The following is a 21,590-nucleotide window of genomic DNA, read 5'->3' as shown; positions in this document are numbered from 1 at the left end:
TATATATAAAGGACCACCACCCTTTTCCCTCCCTTCGCCCCTCAGGAGCTCCCTCTCTCTCCCAACGTGCCTCTTCTCTTCCAATTCGCCGAAAGGCGCGCTGGGGGAAAGAGGAAGAAGAAGGGTCTCCCTTTTGGGCTCCTGTGGAGGAAGAGGAGGAGGAGGCGGCTGAGGAGACCCCAGGCTGGCTTTCTCCTCCTCAGGAGTCTTTCCCGCCCCTTCAGCCCTTCCTACCCCCTCTCTCTTTCCTTTTCGCAGAGCCCCCCGACGTCCGGCGTGGGGCTGCTGCTGCTGCTGCTGCTGGTGGTGGTGGTGGCCTCACCCTTTTCCTGCCTAAATTGCCAAACAAGGGCTCCCACTCCTTCTCCCTCGACCCCACAACCCTCAGGCCTCCTTCCCAGGCAACTGCTCGCCCCACCATCCCCATCCCCATCCCTCCCGCCTCCCTTCCTCTGCTCCTTTTGGCAGAGCCCCAGGACGTCCGGTGTGGGGCTGCTGCTGCTGCTGCTGCTGGTGGTGGTGGTGGTGGTGGGGCTGCTGGGGAAGCTGCTGCTGTAAAAGGAGGGGTGGGCTGCTGGGCAGCAGGGGAAGCAAGGCCCTCGCCTTTGGAAGCAACCCTCCCGCCGTTCCTCCAAGGTGCCTTCTTCTTCCAGCCAGCCCAGGGGAGAGGAGGGAGGGCAGGAAGGAGAAGGAGCAGCCAGGGGAGAGCCAGCCAGCCAGCAGCCAAACGGAGCCTATCTACACCATGAGCAGCAGCAGCAGCACACGAGGAGGCGGCGGCGGCGGCGATGGAGCCGGGCAGCCTTCCACTTCTTCCCCGCCAACAGCAGCAGCAGCCCAGGAGCAACCTGCAGCCACAGAGCCTCCCAAGAGGGGACGAGGGAGACCCAGGAAGCAGCCACAAGTCAGTAGCTCTCTCTGCTCTTTCTGTTGCTCATACACACACACACAGAGGCGCACTTTGCTCGACTTTAAGGCTGCATCCACACTGCAGCCATACCCCGGTTTGGCTCCGCTTTGACTCTATCTGGTTCTTTGCTATGGAATTCTGGGAGTTAGAGTTTGTTGTGGGGCCCAGAGCGGAGCTCTGCTCCGCTCTGGGCCCCACAACAAACTAACTCCCAGAATTCCATAGCAAAGAACCAGACAAAGAGTTAAAAGCGGGGCCAAACTGGGGTGTTTCCCCAATGTAGATGCAGCCAGGTGTGTGTTTTAAAACCCTGTTCTGCCTTTCTCTTTTTAAAAGACACACAACTTCCCTCTCTCTGTCTCTCTCTCTATTGTGTGCCCAGCCAGCAGCCAGCGCCGCGAGGCAGGACTGGAAGCCCACCAACCAGCGCGCGGCTGCCTCAGGGCTGAGCAGAGTTTGAAAGCGTTGAGGAGAGTGTGAAGAAGAAGAAAAGAAGAAGCAGGGTGCGAGGAGAGAGAGAGAGAAAGACAAGAAGCATGGGAGCCCGGGTGGCCTCTTCCCTTTACTACACCTCTCAGTCGTGTGTGTGTGTGTGTGTATATGTGTGTGTGTGTGTGTGTGTGTATATATATATAGAGAGAGAGAGAGGTGGCCCTCCTTTTACTACACGTCTCATTCATGTGTGTATGTATATATACATATGTGAACACACACACATGACTGATACGTGTAGTAAAAGGAAGGCCACCCACCACACACACGATATATATGTATATATACATATATATGTGTGTGTGTGAATATAGTGTGTATATGTGTGGTGGCCTTCCCTTTACTACACGTCTCAGTCGTGTGTGTGTGTGATAATATCCCACAGGGGCTGTTGCCCTTTTGGGTCCAGTTCTGCCTGGACCTCACTCTTTAGAGCCCTCCCTTCCCCACAATTGCATTGGTATCGGTGGGAGAGGGGGCAAGCCAGAGAAAACTCCCCAGTGTGAGTGTGTAGATTGTGTATGTGTGTGAATGAAAGAGAGAGATTTCCCTCCTCGGCTGGACTCCTGTGCTGCATCTCCCATGATGGTTTGAACTTCTCTGGGGGAGGCTTAGCAGTTGAACGTGTGTGTGTGTGTGTGGGGGGGGTGTTTGAGGGAGAAGAGATGGGGAGCTTTGGAGCTTTGAGCCGCCACATGCCCCTTTTAAAAAGCCCTTTCTTTGTAACCCACTTTTTACTCTCAGGACATTAGCCTCCAAAAGGTGACCCTGCCGCCTGCCTTTCTTCTCCCCCTTCCCTCCTCCCCATCCATCCAGAAGGCAGGGGTGAAAAATCAAGAAATATTTGTCATTTCTCAAAGTCCAAGAGGCTGGTGGGGATCTATTGGGGCTTCTTCCACTGGCTTTGGAGCTAAGGGAATTAAATATACATAAAACCCTCAGCAAGGATGCAAGCCATCCAGACTGCTGCTCTGGAGAGCCCGCGTGGAGCAGCTCAATAAAAGAACTAACTGGAGAGGATCTTGTGTTGCTGCCAGGGATTTCCATTTCCTTGGATGGGTGAAAAGCATTGCTACCAAAAAGTGCCTTTAAAAGTGACTTCCAAGAGATAACCAAAAAGAAAAGAGAGAGAGAAAGTGTTCATTTCATTCATTAGCATCAATCCACTTCCTTTGGAGCAAATCAGATGACCAGCAAACCGAGCTGAGAATGGAAATGTTCAACACTTTGGAAAAGGGGGTTCCCTTAAGCTGTGTGTGTTTCAATGCTGGCTCTTCACGCCCACCTTGCCACCCAGGCTTTTCCCTTTTCCCAGCTGAAGTGCAATAAAATAACTCTGGGAACAGTTTGGGGCTCACCCTCCCCCCCCTTACACACACTTTAGCTTGTATTTGTTGAACCATTTGGGATTTCAAGCTTTCTCACCCCAAGAGGCTTTCCCTGACCTGTCTGTACCAGTCTGTGTCTCCCCACAAAATCTGTGTGTGGTGGAGAGCAAACACTATACGATTTGGGAGTGGAACATTTAGGTTTTCAAAGGAGTGCATAGAAAGTACTACTCTTGTCCCAGAGCTGTGTAAGGAGGGGGGGGGTGTCTTGTGAATAAGGGTGGTATGTCAGTGGCAGTACAATCCTATGGATGTCTACTCAGAAGCAAGCCCCCACTGAATTCACTTACTCTCTGATAAGAATATATACGGCTGCAATCGCAGTTGTCATAACAGTTTTCCTAATCTGGGGGGGGGAATCTTTTAAGGTTCCTATTAACCAAAAACTGCATTTAATTAGCCCTACGGCCTCCTGTAATCCAAATGAAATGTACAATATTTGGATTCATTCTTTCTGTATAGTACATATGATTCATTGAATAAATATTTGAAATCCAAAAGCTTAATCATATCCATTTAAATGACTCTTTTTATTTACTATCAAGCAGAGAAACTCATGGGGTGGAAGGGCGGGGGGATAGCTAAAACAGTCATTAGTCTTGAATTGTTTGACTCCTAGGCACCTTTTAAATTCAACATTGATTTTTCACTTTACCATTCTCCCACCCCACTTCTCTCAATGTGCAACAATTCCATTCAGTTAGGGACATGAAAATAGATTGAAAGCTATAGAACAAAGCAAAACTCTCCCTTGGCACTGAGAAAAATAAAAGCTGTCTGTAGTCTAAACCAACTTAGATATTTCATTTTAAAAAAGGCCAGAAATCTGCCTCTTATTTAATCTTATTTACCTGACTGTTAATTATTAAATGTTTTGAATGATTAGAAAAACAAAAGTCACCTTTTAAAAAATTGATTTAGTTGGAAAGAGTCTGACAAGATACACTTTTCCTCAATTTTGTCATACAAGTCCAGTGGTCATGATGCAATATTCTACTCACACAAATGGCTCTGTCCTCTCTCTTCTGTTTATTTTAAAATTACTGAGTAATTTAAAACTGAATTACTCAGTGACACAGTTGGGTTTTCATTCTTTCTTGTATTTAGGGTTGTTTTGCTGAAATCCTTGCCCCAATAGCATGTCTTCCTGTATTTAGGAACCAACAGGAGAGCCATCTCCTAAAAGACCAAGAGGAAGACCTAAAGGAAGCAAAAACAAGAGTCCATCTAAAGCAGCTCAAAAGGTGAGATTACTCCAGAGCAAGAGATTTGCTTGCATTATCATCCAGTCATTAGCCAGTATCCAAAGGTGTTTTTTAAAAACATATTTAACCTCTCAGCTGTAAGGTTTGGGCTACTTTAGTATTATTTTATGTTGGAATGTTGTAGGAGAATCCCGAGTATGTTAGAAGTAGTTTTCCTTGTTCCAATATATATATATATACACACACACATATATCTGTATGTTGTTCCGTATTTAGGACTGTACTCTAGAAGAAATAAATATTGTGAAATACTGTGAAAATGGAACATTCTGGATGTCTAAAAACAAGCATTTAAATTCTTTCTTAACACTATATTAAATTATCAGCTGGAAAGTTGGAACTGACTGTTTTGTTGTATATGAAGTACTATTTTTTTTAAAAAAGATACATTGGTGGAAATTAGAATGCTTCTAAAAATGCATAACCACCAGAAATGATTATAAATTACATCCTTGGGTACTATACCAGACTATCCTGTGTTGTTCATTAATTTATTTCAGGGAGATACGTTTTAGGGGGGAACGTCAGCTGTGGAGCCATCATTATATTGTGAATAGTGTAGTGGTACAAGATGAAAACGTAAAGATCAGCTCAGGGATTTTTCTTTTTACCAGTTGTTGTTTTTTTTAAAAGCTGTGTGGTTAATTGAAGAGGGAGAACTTATTTTGATTTAAATGCAAAAATGAAGTTATAATACTATCCCTACCACCCAAGACACAGTTGTGTGCAGTTTTGAAAATAAACACAGGAGTCATGTTTCTGTAGACAAGTCACACTAGCATTCTTAATTTACAAATATGATGACAAAATAAAGTCTTTATCAAGTCTGGAAGCCTGCTGTGGTGTTGAAATATGTTCTACTAAAACTCTGTTAATTGTCATAAAGTGCATAGAAGAATGGCTTTTCAGAAGAAGGTTGTGGCCTCCACTAAGTAAAACTGCTTTTTAGTACTATTGTTTCATGCCTGTGGGCACTAGGGACTGTTATTTCTGATACTTTTCAGTGTTATAAATTAGAATAGCAATGTATGTTAATTATTTGTTTAGGGTTTGTCTCTGGTTTTGTGTCAGCTTTTAAACTCTTGTGTATCAGTCAGAAAAGCCTTCCCTTCTCTCTTTACTTTTGTGCCTTCTCCCTTTTATCCCTGCTATTAACATGTCTCCAGTCACCAAAAATACATCTTCAAAAAGACCACTACAAAGCTAATATAAAGAGAGAGAGAGAGAGAGAGAGAGAGGCAACCAGAATGGTCATGGAGTTGGAACAACTCCTCAGTAAGAAAAGGTTACAACTTGGGAATGGGGATTGGTTAGACAAAAGGGGCATGATAGAGATATGGAGAAAATTGACAAATAGAACCACCACCACCCCAAACCGCCACTCTAGAAACAACAACTATCCAACAAACCTAATTATGGGAGATTCAAGACAGATAAACATATTTATGTATCTTCAAATGGAACATTGCTTAAATATGGAATTTGCTACCAAAAGATGTAGTGATAGGTTCTAATTTGGATGGTTCTAGGAAGGAATGAGACAGATGCATAGAGAGTAAGTGTATCAGTGCTATTAATCATGATGACTACATATTCCCTCCACTACTAGAGACATGCTGCCTCAGAATTACAGTTACTAGAGAAAATGAACGGGAGGATGGTGTTGCATGGCCCTTGCTTATGGTTTTTCACAATGGAAACATACTACTGTGGTAGACAAGCCTTTGGTCTGATCCTTTGAGATAGTTCTTCCGTCCTTACATTTTGTTTAAGAATGTAATAGTCCCAGCCTCTGTGTAATGCTTTCCTAATTGCTTGCATCTCACATCGTTTTAAAAGATAAATATTTTAAATATTAAAAAGCCAGGCCTTTCTTCATCGTTTTCAGTGCTATTCAAGCAAAAATAATTTTTAGGGATGTTCAGTGCAATCATAACCATATTTACATGGAAACGTATCCCACAGATTAATTGGAAGTTACATCCAAGGTAAGTATGCTTAGGATTGCAGGTCTAATATCAAAACTCACATTTCCAAGATCAGGTTGAGTACATTTTTGGACAAGATGAAATTATGCATTGTCATTGTTGTATGCCTTCAAGTAATTACTGCCTTATGGTAACCCTGAGGTGAACCTATCATAGGGTTTTCTTGACAGAATTTGTTCAGATGGGGTTTGTTATTGCCTTCCTCTGAGGTTGATAGAGAGTGACTTGCCCAAGGTCACCAAATGGGTTTCTATGGCTGAGCTGGTATTTGAACCTGGTCTCCAGAGTTGCAGTCCAGTGCCCAAACCACTGCACCACACTGGCTCTCTGAAATTATGTCTACCTTTCAAAAAAGATATACAGCAATATTCAGTGGGTGCTCCTTTTGTGCATGGCCCATTGAAATAATTGGAAATGGAACAAAATTGCAACTGTGCTGTTGATCACCTCCTGTTCATTGGAATAGGGTCTAGATGGATCTAGTCCAGGAATATTTAAAAGACGTTCACAATGAAATCATAGTGAAATCTAGTAGATCTGCCATGGTCATTGAACCTAAATCAAATGCCTTCAGTTGGAATGTTTTTCTTAATGTGGTTAAATGCTCACCATAGAGATTAGTTTATTGGCCTTTTTTGAAAAGCCACAACTTCCAAGACTGTATACAAACAAATATATTTCAAAGTCTCTAACCTTACCTTAGAGAACAGTGTGCACTGTCCATTCATTACAGTCGTGGGAATAGATGTACCAGTACAGAAGTATGTTCTTATATGACATAGAAGACTATAAGAAGATTCTTCTTCAAGAAGAATGTTCTTATAGATTTATCTTGCCAGTTGGATGAAGAAGTTCTATATAAACCACAGCAATGCATTGGAACTTCCTAATCTGGAAGAACGCCCTGGATTTTTGTTTGCCAGTAGTGTATAATACCTTATATGATGCTGTATAACACCTGCATATGGTGCTATATAACATGCCATAATATTTACTTTCATGTAGCAGTTGAACTGTTGGGAAATATTTAGACTTCTCCATTTAAGTATTTTGGAGGATGTCATCTTTTGAAGACAATTTCTATCTTTCTGAGGCATCCTTCTTAAAAAAAAGAAAAATGTACCCATGCATTATTTCCAGCTTTAAAAGCAACCATGCTTGTTAACTGCTAAAGTAATTTGATTAATAACGATGGTTCTCCATGCAGTGAAAAGTTGCTGGAATTCCAAGTGACTAATGGGTGGCCTCTTTCTCAGAGTGAGCTAATTGAAATGCATTATGCTTACAACACACAAAATAAACATGTACTGCTAGAATTCGCAGAGGAGACCTAAGAAAGCTTTTGTGATTAATTGATAAGGCGTTCTCGTGCAAACTCTTAAGACATCATTTTTAAAAATATATATATATTATACACTACTGGCAAGGAATTTTAAAATATGTACTCAAGGAGGTAGACCTTCCTGTGCTGTTATATTTCAGAGGCAAACACAATTTAATCTACTGGAATTGTTCTGACATGTTCAGGACTGTGTGTATGGAAATTGTCTTGGAGCCTGGTGATTTTTTGGGTTGGGGGCTGTTTATTTGTTTAACTTGTACTGCTTATGTTTGGACCTAGAATAGTAGCCTGAGGGCATTAAAAACAAATTGAACTTGTTAGGAAATTAGCAGTGTGAAACTTGACAATGCATACAAAATGCTGCAGGACCAACCTGGCAGCTTGTGCCTTGTTTGTTTTACAAATTCCAAGGAATTGTTTTGGGAAAATAGTCATATAGAAACCTACAGGTAAATGAATTAATAATCTGAGGGAATTTTGTCTTCTCAGTTTTATGCCCTTATTGAAATCATAGTAAGAGATAACAAGAAAAAGTCTGGAGAGCAGGGGAAATGGACATAATCACTTTGTATTTTATGGCTGCTCCTATTTATGTCCATGAACAAATTATGATTATATTATTTGAAATCTATTTTTTTAAAATAGGAACCTTGTTTTATATAATGAAAATGTGTTTACAGCCTTCAGGTGCCTTAACTATTCCTATTCAGTACCATATATAAAGATGTTAGTTGTTCATATACCAAGTTAATTGATTTTTTTGTATTAAGAGATACAGTAGGTCTCCATTTTGAAGTCTACTTGATTTGAAGTGAGTTTCAAGGGGACATGGAAAGTCATGTTAGAGGTATCAGATATAATTTCCAGTTTAAAAGATTTTTAATTTTAAAAGTATTTAATTAAATATCAACAACAACAAAAGAGATACTGCTTTGAAAACAGAACTTGTAATTTCTGTGTCCAGAGTCTTTTTAATTTCTACTCATGTTTAATAAAAAAAATGGGCTTATGTCTCTAGAAGATAAACAGATTGTTCTGCCTGTGAATATCTTGAAAATATTGTTGACTTTTCCATTCTTCAGACAGTGTCACCACAGCAGCCACACTCAGACTCTGAGGAAGAAGTCTTATTTCCCAGGGTAAACCTCATTTGAGTGTAGGCCATACTTGGGGCAAGGAAAAGAGGCCAGTCCCCTCCTCTGTGGTCAGGTATGCAAACACAGAATAACAGATTTGACAGGGGTTTGTCTGTTTCAAGCCCTGCTATTCTTTTATTTTAAACAGTGATTCACAACCCCCCCCCCCCCCCCGCCCCCAATACAGTGGTGGAGCACATCTTCAAGTTGGCTGTGATAAGATATTATCTTTAGACCAAGAAGTGTCAGTTTTTCAAAATTTAACATAAACCTCTGTCAGATTTGACCTTGATGATTGAACAGATGTGTTTTATTAAACAGCAGATATTGAGGTTCTTGTTTGGTGAAAACCTAACCAGAGTTTAAGCTTTGTTTTGTCCCTTTATTTGATTTTGTACTCACATTAGACAATGCAGGGCTGAGTAAACACTGCTTTAACTGACATGGCTCCATACGGTGGAATCCTGGGATTTGCAGTTTGTTCTGGCGCTAGAGCTCTCTGACAGAGAAGGCTAAATAGTTCACAAAACTACAAATCCCATCATTCCATACCACTGAGCCATGGCAGTAAAGCAGTGTCAAACGGCATTAATTCTGCAGCCTGTGGTTACACACATTTAGTGTTCCTCTTATCAAAGTGTTTTTAAATAACAGACATTGACTTTAGAAGATTCACCCCACAAGTTACCTAGGCTCAATATTTTCCTAAAGCTTTCTAGGCCAATTATGAATCATCTGAAAAGACTTAGTCAGAGTTGTTGTTTGTTTCCAAAGGAAAAACACCTTTAAACAATGTATCAAACAAATCTTTCCTTCTTGGCTTTCTGCTGTTTCCAGGAAAATGTGCTATGTGCTAAACAAAGCTATGCTTCATCATGTTCAGTCATATGCAGTGATGTAACATAGTTAGAAACAACTTACCTTATTCTTGATCAGGGTATCAGTAGTGTTAGGCAATAGACTGAGTTTGTTAAGTATAGACTGCTGCAGATGTTTAAGACTAATGACCTAATTTGTGGAGAGTATGGAGATTTTGAATGGAGACATGATCCCTAGGATGAGAAGCGTGATTTGTGGAGGGGTGATTAGCAGAGGAGTTTGAGATTGGCTTCAGACATTTATGGAGAAGTGCTGCTAGCCTTAATGTTAGGCAGTGGCAATTCTTGTAATACTGAACTTTGCTGTTTGACTGCTGGAACCTATTCAGTACTGCTGAAAAGGGCATTGGCTACTTAAAATTTTTGCTGAGAGTGATTTCTCTTTGTTTTCACAAGGTAGTATAAGCAAGTTCAGTTCAAAAGTAGAGGCTGTACAGTTCCACTCATCTGGTTCTTGAAAGTTCTGTTGGTTGTTGTTAAGTAATAGAGTGGGGGGATCTAGTGTGTCATCAGTAACTGTGGACTCCAGGTTCAAAACAGTGCTGCAATTGTGAGCATTCTGATGGCATGTAGCTAAGGGGTTAAGAATGGTGTCAGACTGCTTTGAAATCATATCCTAATATCAATCAGCAGTTTTCTGGCCAATGACAGTATCTTGGTGGAAAGTGCTATTAACCACAAGATATATTTTTCTGATTAGAATTTTTAAATCAGAGTCATACTATCCACTTCTCAGAATTCTGACATCCTTAGACCTGCCCCTCCTATAAAGCCTGTAACTCAATCTTGTGATATTTATTTGAATCAAGCCTCACTGAACTCAATGGGGATTATTCCCAAATAAGAGTATATAGCATTTCATGCTTTTCTGATGCATATTTACTTGTGGGTAAACTGGAGAGCCAGCATGGCATAGTGGTTTGAGTTTTGGGCTATGACTTTGGAGATGAGGGTTTGATTTCCCACTGGGCATGGTGTGATTCCTTGAGGCTTCCGAGAGCGTATCCATACTGAAGAATTAAAGCAGCTTGACACTACTTTAACTGCCATGACTTCTTCTACAGAATCCTGGGATTTGGAGTTTGCTGAGGTATTCAGCCTTGTCTGTCAAACATCTCTGGTACCTCACCAAACTACAGAACCCCAGAATTCAGTAGGATAAACAGGGACATAGCCAGGATTTTGGGAAGGGGGTGTCCAGACTAAGTGCCACTATTATAATGGGGCTTGGGTACAGCGGCGCAGCAGCACGCACCATTCATTTTATCTAATGGAAGGGGGGGTCTAGACCCCAAGGACCCCCCCCCCTCTTGGCTACGTCCCTGGGATAAGTCATAACCATTAACATGGTGTCAAACTACTTTGATAGTATGGCTACGGGGCAAGATAGGCAATGCACTTTTTCTTTTTTTCAGTCCTGATGTCAGCATTCTGAGAATTGGAATGATCCATCATTTTTACTGTCCCTCTGATAAAACGTGTGATGAGGAAAATATATCTTGTGGTTAACAGTATGTTCCACCAAGATACTGTCATTGGCCAGAAAAGTGCTGATATTAGAAATATCTTGATGCAAAGCAAAACTCCCACCTCTTCTGCCTCAAACCTAGAGAGATCCAGCTCCTCCTCCTGTAAATAAATTTTTCAAGAATACAGTACTATATTTTAATTATCATTTATGTTTAAAAACTAGATTAATTTAAAAAAAACTAGCTTTTGAGCAAGCATGACATCCATTTGTTATTCTTTTGTTGGGTGGAGGCACATTATTTTCAGAAATTGCCATTGTGAGTGGGCCATAGGTGGGGGGTAGAGGGAGGAGACTAATTCTCCCCTGTCCCCATCTGTCTTTGATGCTGTCTCCTGTCTTAGTGTCTCTTGCCTCTTCCTGGTGCCTCTTGTTTTCCTATATAACAATGCTGTAATGAAGTAACTTGAAAGGCTACTTTCCTTTCAGAGTTAGGACAATATCACACTACGCCGTTTTAGCACTACAGTGGTGCCTCGGGTTACGAAAATAATTCGTTCCGCGGCCGCTTTCGTAACCCGAAAAGCCTTCGTAAGCCGAATTGCCATAGGCGCTAATGGGGAAAAGCCGCGATTCCGTGCGAAAAAGCCGAAAAAAGCACCAAAAGTTTTTTCGTAACCCGAAAAAACATTCGTAACCCGGAACAATAATTCCCTATGGGATTTTTTCGTATCCCGAAAATTTCGTAAGCTGGGTATTTCGTATCCCGAGGTACCACTGTATTTACCCACTGCTAGGCCCGCCTCCTCTTTAGGAAGTGACAGTGAGAATTCTCAGCCAGAGCAAGGTGACCTGATGTCCTAATTGCAAAGGATGACAAGGCACTGCAAAATGTAGAATACTCAAGAAAAATGTAGGACATTACACAACAAAAGCTAAGAACAGTAATATAAAGTCATGCTTCATAGTCATGCTCAAAATGGAGGGCATTTTGGAATTCCTCCTGGGAAAAATGCTGAAATGTAGGACATGTGCTGGAAAAGGACACCTGGTCACCCTGGCCCAGGGAACTCTTAGGACTCACTGAACTGCAAATCCCAGAATTCCACAGGAGGGAGCCATAGCAGTTAAAGTAGAATAATAGCGCTATAAGAGCATAATGTAATCACATCCTTATTGTCAACCAAGCAAATAATAATATCTTCCTTCCTTAGCAAATCTTGAGGTTTGCTTATGATGTTTGGGATGTACTTGTTAAGAACATGATTTGTGAGGTAAAATTCCAAATATGAACCTGAGTTCAGTCAGGAACATAGTGCTGTTTGTCTGTTAGCCTCCCCCCACCTGTAATATTATAGGAATAATAACACAGGGTTATCTTACAAGGTGGTTGTAAGGTTTAGATAAAATGTTTTGAAGAGACAGGAAAAATACTAATCCACACAGCATAATGATAGAACTTTGATACTACTTAGACTGCCATGGCTCCATCCTGTGGAATCCTGGGATTTGTACTTTCCTTCTGTACAGTGCTCCCGTGTCATACATGATTGCTTTTTACGCGGCTTTCAGCTTATGCTGAAAGCCCCGCACCATTTCCTGAATGGTACGCTGCAAGCACGAGCCAAATTATTCTCAGTGGGGCTCAAGCATAGGTGAAATATGCCTTACGCGGCGGGGTCTGGAACGGATCCCCACATAAGGGAAGGGACCACTGTACTTAGAATTCAGTGCATTCTTTTGAATTTCAGAATTAGAACTTTCCAACAGAAAATTTAAAATACCTCACAAATTGACAAATCCCAGGATTCCATAGGATGGAGCTATGGGAATTAAAGAGGTATCAAATATTTCTAGTTGAGCAGTGTGGATATACCCAATGAATGATATCTGACACTTCAAAGCCAGAGGCGTACATCAAGTTGCTAGCCCCTATTAGAGTAGATCCAATGAATGAGTGAGATTTATGTACCATATATACTTGACTATAAGTCGATCTCATGTATAAGTTGAGGGCAGGTTTTGGGGCCAAAATTATGGATTTTGATATGACCCATGGATAATTTGAGGGTAAAACTTAGCAACATGTAACAAAGGATGTAAAGGATGAAGCAAAGGAAATAAGAGTTAAAGTATAGTATTTACATTGACCCATGGACAAGTTGACCTAGATTTTTTGAGTCAGTTTTTTGATTAAAATTTCTAGACTTATACATGGGTATATACAGTAAGTGTTGAATTACCACTCCCATTAATTCAGTTGGGTCTATTCTAGCTGAGACTAGCAATTGGATATGCATTGCGCCCTTGCTTTATGCAGGGGATCCGTTCCGAACTTCCCATGTAAAGCAAATTACGAGTATGCTCGAGCCCCATTTAAATGAATTGGGCTGGTGCACGCAGTGGTCACCCCGGGTGCGCACACCATTAGTTCCTATGGGACGCACCTCCCCTTCCGGCTTTCAGCATATGCTGAAAGCTGTGTAAAGCACACCCACATATGATGCGGGCATGCTGTAGTCAAAATAAATTTACTGTAGCACAACCTTCAGTGTACCAGAGTCCATTTTGATTGATGCATACATCTGCTGAAATGGCTCTTGACTTACGCTGTAATACACTTATCGTGTTCAAGGTGCTAAAATTTTTTGAGATATTTGCTGCAACAAAATGACATGGCTACATCCTCTGGGATATGCAGATATTAATAATTCTGAAGCACAAAGAGTCACTCTCAGGAATGACATTTATGTGTTAATGCAGAACCACATGTAATATATGTGTTTGATTCTGGTCAATGACCTCTCAAAATTAGATAATTAAAATATATTTAAAAACCTGAACAACTAGCTACATTTTAAACAGAATTTTACATTTCATTATGTTCACCATCAAAAACTACATTTTTAGATACATTCAAATTACATTTTAAAACACAGATGTGGTTTGGGGGAGGACTTCTCCTTTGTTATTTCTTAGAATCAGAAACACTCGGCATATCCAGTCAATGCCCTGAGATCAGGTCATGACAACCCCTATTTTTCATTTGCCTACACCATCAGAAGGTCAGAGTGGTTTGCACGGTCACCAATATAAGCCAAAGGAATTTGTTCCATCTTTTAACTTCAGTTTTTGTAATGGTATCTGAAACAAATTAAGTATAATGTAGCTCTAGCAGATGCCACAAAATCTCAATGGCAGCACAAGTAGTGGGTTCAGAAGCCAAGGTCTCAGCCTAGGGTTTCTTGAGTATCTATGCTTGCAACATTTTTGTGTGTGATCTCTTTTAAGAAGGTTTATAATGCAGATTTAGGTTTAGCAACTCATTTTGGGATTATGTCAACATTTCTACATATTTGAGGAGAGCAAATGGTTTGATTTCTTTCTTGCTCTAGTCTAGCTCTTTAAGGTTGCGTGCAAAAGAATTGCAGCAAAATGCTCATGTTGTCACTATGCTCTAGATGTTGCAGAGCAGCACTATATATTTAATTTTCTTAGACAGTTCCCTATAATACTTCCAAAAGAACTGGTTAGATTGTGCAAGTAATGCAATATGTGGTAATATTTAGGGGACAAAAATGAAGCTGTGTGTACATAAGAGAAGCTCTCACTCCATGTTTTCCACCGGTGTAGAATCCTCTTGGAAGTGGCTCTTGCATGGGCTTGTGCAATGGCTCATTCAGTTATCCCTGCAAATAGAAGGATCTGAGTTTGTAAGAGATGAATTTACCTCTGGCATCAGACAGTTTTTCAGCCATAGGTTTTGATGTGACCCAGAAAAAACTGCTTCCCCTCTTACCCCCCCCCCAAGTCTTTTTTTCTTTCTTTTCCAAAATGGAAAAACTGAAAATTGATTTTAGAAAATAACAATCTGGTTTTAGAATATTTCATTTAGAATGATGAATAAAATATTTAAGTCAATTTGTTTCTGAGGGGGTTATAGACCGCCCATTTGGGGCGGGCTGCACCCGCCCCTTTCCCTGGTGTATCGGGGCCTCAGCTGCCAGAACAGCAGCCGCTGAGGCCCCAATCCGCCGCTTTTCAGGCTGCGGGGAAGCAGCAAAACGCCGCTTCCCCGCAGCCTGAAAGGGGTGTCCCTGGGCTTCAAGCCCAAGGACACCCCGCGGTGGCGGGGAGAAGGAGAAAGGGGCCGCTTGGCCCCTTTCTCCATTGCTTCGCTGGGCGCAGCTGTCTGAAGGCTGCGCCCAGCGAAGCAAAGCACCGCCGCAAACCAGGAAGGAGCTCCGAAACAGAGCTCCTTCTGGTTCGCGGAAAGGGCGCCCTAGGCGCCCTGGTGCGGAGTTAGGACGTCACGTCCGCGCTGCCCGTGTAGAGGCGGCGCGGCCGTGACGTCCTCATGACGGCGGCTGTCTGGAACGGCCGCCGTCATTTTTTACGCGCAGAGCGCGTATTAGGGCTAGGGAGGTGCAGAAGCACCGCACCTCCCTAACCCTAGTACGCGCTCTGCGCGTACCTTCATGGCGGTTTGTAACCCGCCTATATTTACTCCTCAAAAGTACTTCTAAAAACAGGAAGACTTTTATGTAAAACAAAGTATAGTATCTGGCCATTGTATTTCCTGGTCTTGGTATTTTCCCCAGTTCTTTTATGTAGGAATGAATGTTTTATGGCTGCTTGATAGTATGAACTAAAGAAGGTAAAAAATAACTGATTTATTAAAGTAGATAGTTTGGAATTATTGTTATTGTTATTGTTATTATTATTTTGCCTGTTCCCAATAAAATGGCAAAACCAAAATGATTCTTTATAGTTCAAGACATTGCAGCTCCATTTCTAACAAAAAATTAAAAATTATTATTATTATTTTGCCTGTTCCCAATAAAATGGCAAAATCAAAATAATTCTTTATAGTTCAAGACATTGCAGCTCCATTTCTAACAAAAAATAAAAAATAATGAGAAAGGGAATGCAGTTTTTAACTATTATCTGAGAGAACTGTACTATTAATATACTAAATTTTATGCCAAACAAAATTTTATAAATTTATCACATTATGACTGGCTGACCAATCACAGGTGTGGGAGAGGCCCTTTTCTCATAGTTGTTGTGGAGGTAAGGTTCAGCTTCCCAGCCAGTCAACTTTGGGGGTATACAGACTGGGAGAAAGGGGCGGACAGAGGATCGTGTCCATGCCAACCAAATGGTGCGGCAACGATGCACTGGGAAAAAGGAGTCGTGAAATGCAGCTCCTTTCTCCGCCACTGCTGAGGAGCCATAAGTGCCCTGGAGCAGCACTATGACGTCCCTTGTGCACCGCACTGTTTGAATGGGGTGCACAAGCCATGTCATTGTCGCACATGCCGTGTAAACAGTGGCGTGCCTAGATGGCACCCCGGCACGCAGTAGGGCTCGGGAGCATCTGGATGCTCTGCTCTCCTGAGCCCTACTTTCAGCCCCAGGCCAGTGCAAAGCACCAGTCTATACTGGGCCTTCTTCTTTACATAAAATGGTAGGGGCATCATCCTTTTCCTTTCCTTGGACAGCCAAACATCCTGGGACAATGCTAGTGAATTGGCTGCCGTATTTGAGACATTCTCCATTGGAACTCAGGTTATCATTCAAGCACAAATACATTTTCTTATGTAGGCAGCCAGAACTGCTTTAATGAGTTATCCCAAGAAAGTTTCATCTTACACTATGCACTGCTATTAATGATTAAAGAGGAAGTTGTCTTTTTAACAAGTCTGAAGTGATAATTTTGTCCTTCAGTAGTGTGAAGTTTATATTTTCACACATTTCTCTTTGTGATGTGATGATGATATTCAGCTACATTTATAGCTTCAAGGGGTACTAGAAACTGGCTGCTGTATTTTCCCAGGTTTAGTTGAATTCCCTTTACATGGCATAGCCATGTAGAAAGATTTGCCAATAAGTAACTGATACATCAAGATGATAGTTTCCCAAAGGAAAAACGAAAACATGCACACACTCTATTAATTATACAGTGTAGGCCCTACTGGGATTAGCTGGGATTTCTTAAAGCCTAAAATTGTGAGATGTATGATAAAACTGTTAATCACAGCTGTAAAAGGAGTAAAAGGAAATTTCTAAATCTCCCAGTTGTGGAGAAAATCTAGAAAACATAATTTCAGAATGCCTCAAAAAGGTCCAGAAGCCAAAAGAGAAACAACATTAAACCCAACACACTGTTTTGTCTTAGAAGATCTGCTTTTAAAAATCTTCTTGGTTTTCCTTCTGAATTTTAAACCTTTTGGTTTATTGGCCCTTTGATAACATAGATGCAAACTATGGGAAGTTTCAATCCAGTTTCACCCATTTCTTGTCCAATTATATATTTTTAAGCACAATAAAGATTAATCCCTGTTTGGGTGTTCAAAAAATTAAGTGACTCAAAAAGTTATGTGGCACTAGCCCTGTGTTGTTGTTGTTGTTGTTGCTGCTGCTGCTGTGTACCTTCAAGTAATTTCAAACTTATGGCAGCCCTAAGGAGAACCTATCACAAGGTCTTCTAGGGCTAAGAGTATGTGACTCATCTGAGATCACCTATTGGATTTCCATGGTCAAGTGGGGAATCGAGTTGTAGTCCTGTGCTCATACCACTACACCTTGCTGGCACCAGTCCTTCTCTTGCTTTTATTAATGTTTCATTGTCCTCCCCAGATGCATATATATACATGGTACAGTACCTATAAAAGGAATTTATGTGTGTACCATCATAGACTTTCATGCAGTTTACTTGTGTGTGTGTGTGTGTGTGCTTGCCAATGTGGCATAGTGGTTTTAGGGTGTTGGACTTGGTCCTGGCATGTCCAAGCTCAAATCCTTACGAAGCTGGCAGTCACTCCTTTATCTTGACCTACCTCACAGGGTTATTTCACTGGGAAGGACGAAGGAGTCCTGTATGCTGCCTTGAGCTAATTGCAAGAAACGTGAAATATAAATGTAACAAATGTCAAGTATATTTATATTACACTTTTCTGTCAAAAACGGATGGGTTCAGGATTAGATAGAGGCTCACACATATACAGCTGTATATACATTGAGTTACCTTCTAGCTGTACACACAAATGGTCCATGGAGAGAAGATGGCACCTAATGTGCAGGCACTATGAGTTGGGGCAGGACTTTGCTACAGTCACATTCCTCATATGCCTTTCTTGGAACACCCAATTAAGGCTTCTACCTTAAACAGTAATGATTCAGAGTCTGGGTTTGGCAACCCAAGTTAAAACAAGAGTTTGGAAATGCCCAGAATTCCCATTGTCAGAGATTCTGAAAGTTGTAGTCTAAAAAAATATTTTTTCCAAGTTCTTGGACTCTTTTTCACTACACAGTTATAGCACTCTTATTCCACTTCAGCTGTCATAGTTCCATGGTAGCAGTTTAGGGAGAGACTGTGGAACGGCCTGCCGGATGAGATCCTTCTGCTTACATCCTTAGACAGCTTTAAAAAGGCTGTTAAGACGGATCTCTTCCGGCAGGCCTTTCCAGAATAGCCAACCCGGCCTGAGGAAACTCCCATAAAGAGATACTGCTGCTTCCATTGATCACTGTTGTATTGATTATTGTTCTGTTGTTCTGTTGTATTGTCTTGTTGTTTGACCCTTCGGTCAGTTTTAACCTGTATGGTTTTAATTCTTTGTTAGATTTAATATCTTTTTAAGGGGGGGAGGGTACCAGGGATTTGATATGTTGTACTGTATATTTTTAACTTGTTAGCCGCCCCGATTGTTCTCAGAGGGGCGGGATACAAATAAATTATTATTATTATTATTATTATTATTATTATTATTATTGATCTTTGGAATTCTCAGCCAGAGATGTCTGCTGCAACTGACCAAACTATACATCCCAGGATTACACAGAATGCAGCCATGGCAATTAAAAGTGGAATCACACTGCTATGATTTATGTAGTTTGAATGGGTCTCTGGTTAAAGTGTTTCTTAATTACTTGAGATACTGATATATGTCACTTTTTCTGAGCCCTGTTTCACCACTTACTGCTTGTAAACATCTCCATAGAAGATATTCATAATTACTAGCTTACTTTATGGGACTGTATTATTGTTGTTGTTATTATTATTATTATTATTAACCTTTATTTATGAAGTGCTGTAAATTTACACAGCGCTGTACATACAATCTTTTTAATAATAATAATTAATAATAATAATTTGTTTTATTTATATACCGCTATTCCAAAGATCATAGCGGTGAACAGCAAGTAAGCTAATTAGCAAGTAAGCTAATTTGCCCCCAACAGTCTGGGTACTCATTTTAGCGACCTCAGAAGGATGCAAGCCTGAGTCGAGCTTGGGCCCTTTTGCTGGTCTTGAACTCGCAACCTTGTGGTTTCGAATGAATGGCTGCAGTACAGGCATTTAACCACTGCACCACTTTTAATTAGACGGTTCCCTGCCCTCGGGCTTACAATCTAAAAAGACATGACACAAAAGGAGAAGGGCGTGGTGGAGGGAAAGGGGATGAGGTCCAGCAGTTCCTCTCTACCTCCAAGGCCTGGACCAAGGCAGATGGACTGGAGGGAGGGCTTGGCTTCATAATGGATGGTTAATCTTCTTCCAGGGAAAATACATACTCTCAAGTAGGATAATACATATACAGTACATAGCAATACAGGAAATGGTTTGATAAACAGGCACCAAAAGAACATCAAATAGTAAGTGACAATTATGCAATGCCTGGGAAGGCTTCTTTGAACAGGATGGTTTTCAACTCCGTTTTGAAGCTGGTTAAAGAAGTGATGGCTCTTGCTTGTGGGGGAAGAAGCTTCCAGGAGTGAGGGGCAGCAAGTGAAAAGGGGCGAATCCGGGATGGGGCAGAGGAAATTCTGGGCTGAGACAGCAGACCTTGACTACCAGAACGGAGGGCCCGAGTGGGAAGGTGAGGAGAAATAAGGTCTGATAAGTAAGGAGGGGCCAGACCATGGTAATGTGTGCAAATTATTTGTATACTTTCTAGGGAGAGAAGTCAGTGAAACTTTATTCTTCTGAGCAGCCATACATAGTGTTAGGCTGTAGGTGTTAATTATTACTATTACTGTAGAGCTGATTTTCATTCATTTATGAATATGATTTATGGATATAACTGCAAATGGATTTGCAAAGACACAACACAAGTGTTTGTCTACACACAATATTTTTTGTTTAAGAATTCATCCAGAACAATTATGCACTGTGTATTTATACTCATATCCGCTGATATGAATTAGATTTAGTATTCAGCATAGATAGCAAAAAAACCAAGGGGGAAAGAGAAAGAGATTGGATAGCTTAACATGAAACATGACACGATTTTGTGTGTGCATCCCAGATTCACTAAGCAGCCAGCCTCTGAGTGAAGGATAGAATCTGTATTTCCTGATTTTCCTGCTATCCCCCCCCCCCCATGCCCCACATTTGTGTCTTTGCATGCACTCAGTTGCCATTACTAACATTTTGAATTTGTTTTGGCCCACAAAACAAAGGCAGGCTCTTTAAACAGATATGTCCAAAGGATAGTCTTTGTCAAGTAAGTTGATTTGCTCTCCATACATTCTTATCAATAGTCTAGACACAAGAAGACCACAGTGGATAGGCTATCAATTTTTTAAAAGCCATTTCCTTCCTTAAACAAAGAGGCTCTCAGTCTATTTTATGAAAGGATGGAAGCAGCATTTCTTTATGGGGGGCAGGGCGAGAATGACATAGATAACAGAGTTCCTCCCCCCCCCCCCCCCCCCCCCCGATGTCTCCCATCTAATCAATAGATAAATAAAATGAACACTGTTGCAGGATATATGCTCCAACAACACCAAGATTGTCTAATAATATAATAAAATGTAATTACAGATACTTGGGAACTATAGCATATATCTATGTTTTACAGAAAGCAGAAGCCACTGGAGAAAAACGACCAAGAGGCCGGCCTAGGAAATGGGTAAGTATTGCATTTGAAAAATACTTCTATCGTTTCTTAACTACATGCAAATTAAGGAAGGCAGTTGTTTCATGTTAGATAACTTTAATAGATTTCTGTAGTCTATTTCATTTGTCTTTTTGCAAATCCAGGCCTCGTGCCAATTTGCCAGGGCTAGTGAGCTGGCAGGAGTGGGGAGCACTGCAAGCTATGCTAACAACTGATGGCATGTCTGAGAGTGTTTCCATCAGCAAAATTTAAAAATGGAGGGCTAAGAGTAGTAGCTGCACACAAGCGGTGCTACACTTGCTTCCTTTTCTTGCCTGTTGGGTGATCTCCTGCCTCCACTTCCATTTTGGGCCAGACTGTATGCATAGTATTTTACTATAGTGTTTTTTTCCTGTGCTGGCCGAGGACAAATTGCAGGAATGGGAATGGGAATGGAACGGAATGGAATGGAATGGGGGTGGTGCTTGTTACCGCACTGGAGAATGTTGCTGATGCCACCAGGAGTCCCCAAGCCGTTCCCCAGCCATTCCATGGCAGCAGGTTTTGAAGAACAGTTCAAAATCATTCTTCAAAATTAGCTGACAAGAACAGCTGTTGAATGGTTTGGGGACTTCCGGCAGCATCAGCAGTGTTCTCCCATGTGCTAGCACCCATTTCCATCCCATTCTGTTCCATTCCCGTTCCTGCAAGTGCCCTGCGATAAGCTTAAAAGGTTGCTCCCTTTACTTGCCTGTCTCTGAGATCCCAGCTGTTGGTGGTTCTCATTTTTGTGGTTGTCACTCGTACTTTCCTGCTGTTGCCACCAGTTCTGCTCT

At 41.4% G+C, this 21,590-nt stretch overlaps 1 protein-coding gene across 2 annotated transcripts in view; it reads left to right on the top strand.

Moving 5' to 3' along the window:
- Positions 1-322: 322 nt before the first annotated feature.
- Positions 323-21,590, top strand: part of HMGA2 (high mobility group AT-hook 2) — a 185,827-nt gene continuing 164,559 nt past the window's right edge. For both annotated transcript variants that reach the window (XM_042469580.1, XM_042469581.1), the window contains exons 1-3: positions 323-904; positions 3,948-4,034; positions 20,737-20,787. In XM_042469580.1, coding sequence (XP_042325514.1) covers positions 746-904; positions 3,948-4,034; positions 20,737-20,787 — 297 coding nt within the window. In that variant the 5' untranslated portion in view covers positions 323-745. The remainder of the gene's footprint in view (positions 905-3,947; positions 4,035-20,736; positions 20,788-21,590) is intronic.

The sequence above is a fragment of the Sceloporus undulatus genome, chromosome 5 (assembly GCF_019175285.1).
Source record: "Sceloporus undulatus isolate JIND9_A2432 ecotype Alabama chromosome 5, SceUnd_v1.1, whole genome shotgun sequence".
Taxonomy (NCBI): domain Eukaryota; kingdom Metazoa; phylum Chordata; class Lepidosauria; order Squamata; family Phrynosomatidae; genus Sceloporus; species Sceloporus undulatus.
This window is presented reverse-complemented; position numbering and strand designations above follow the sequence as displayed.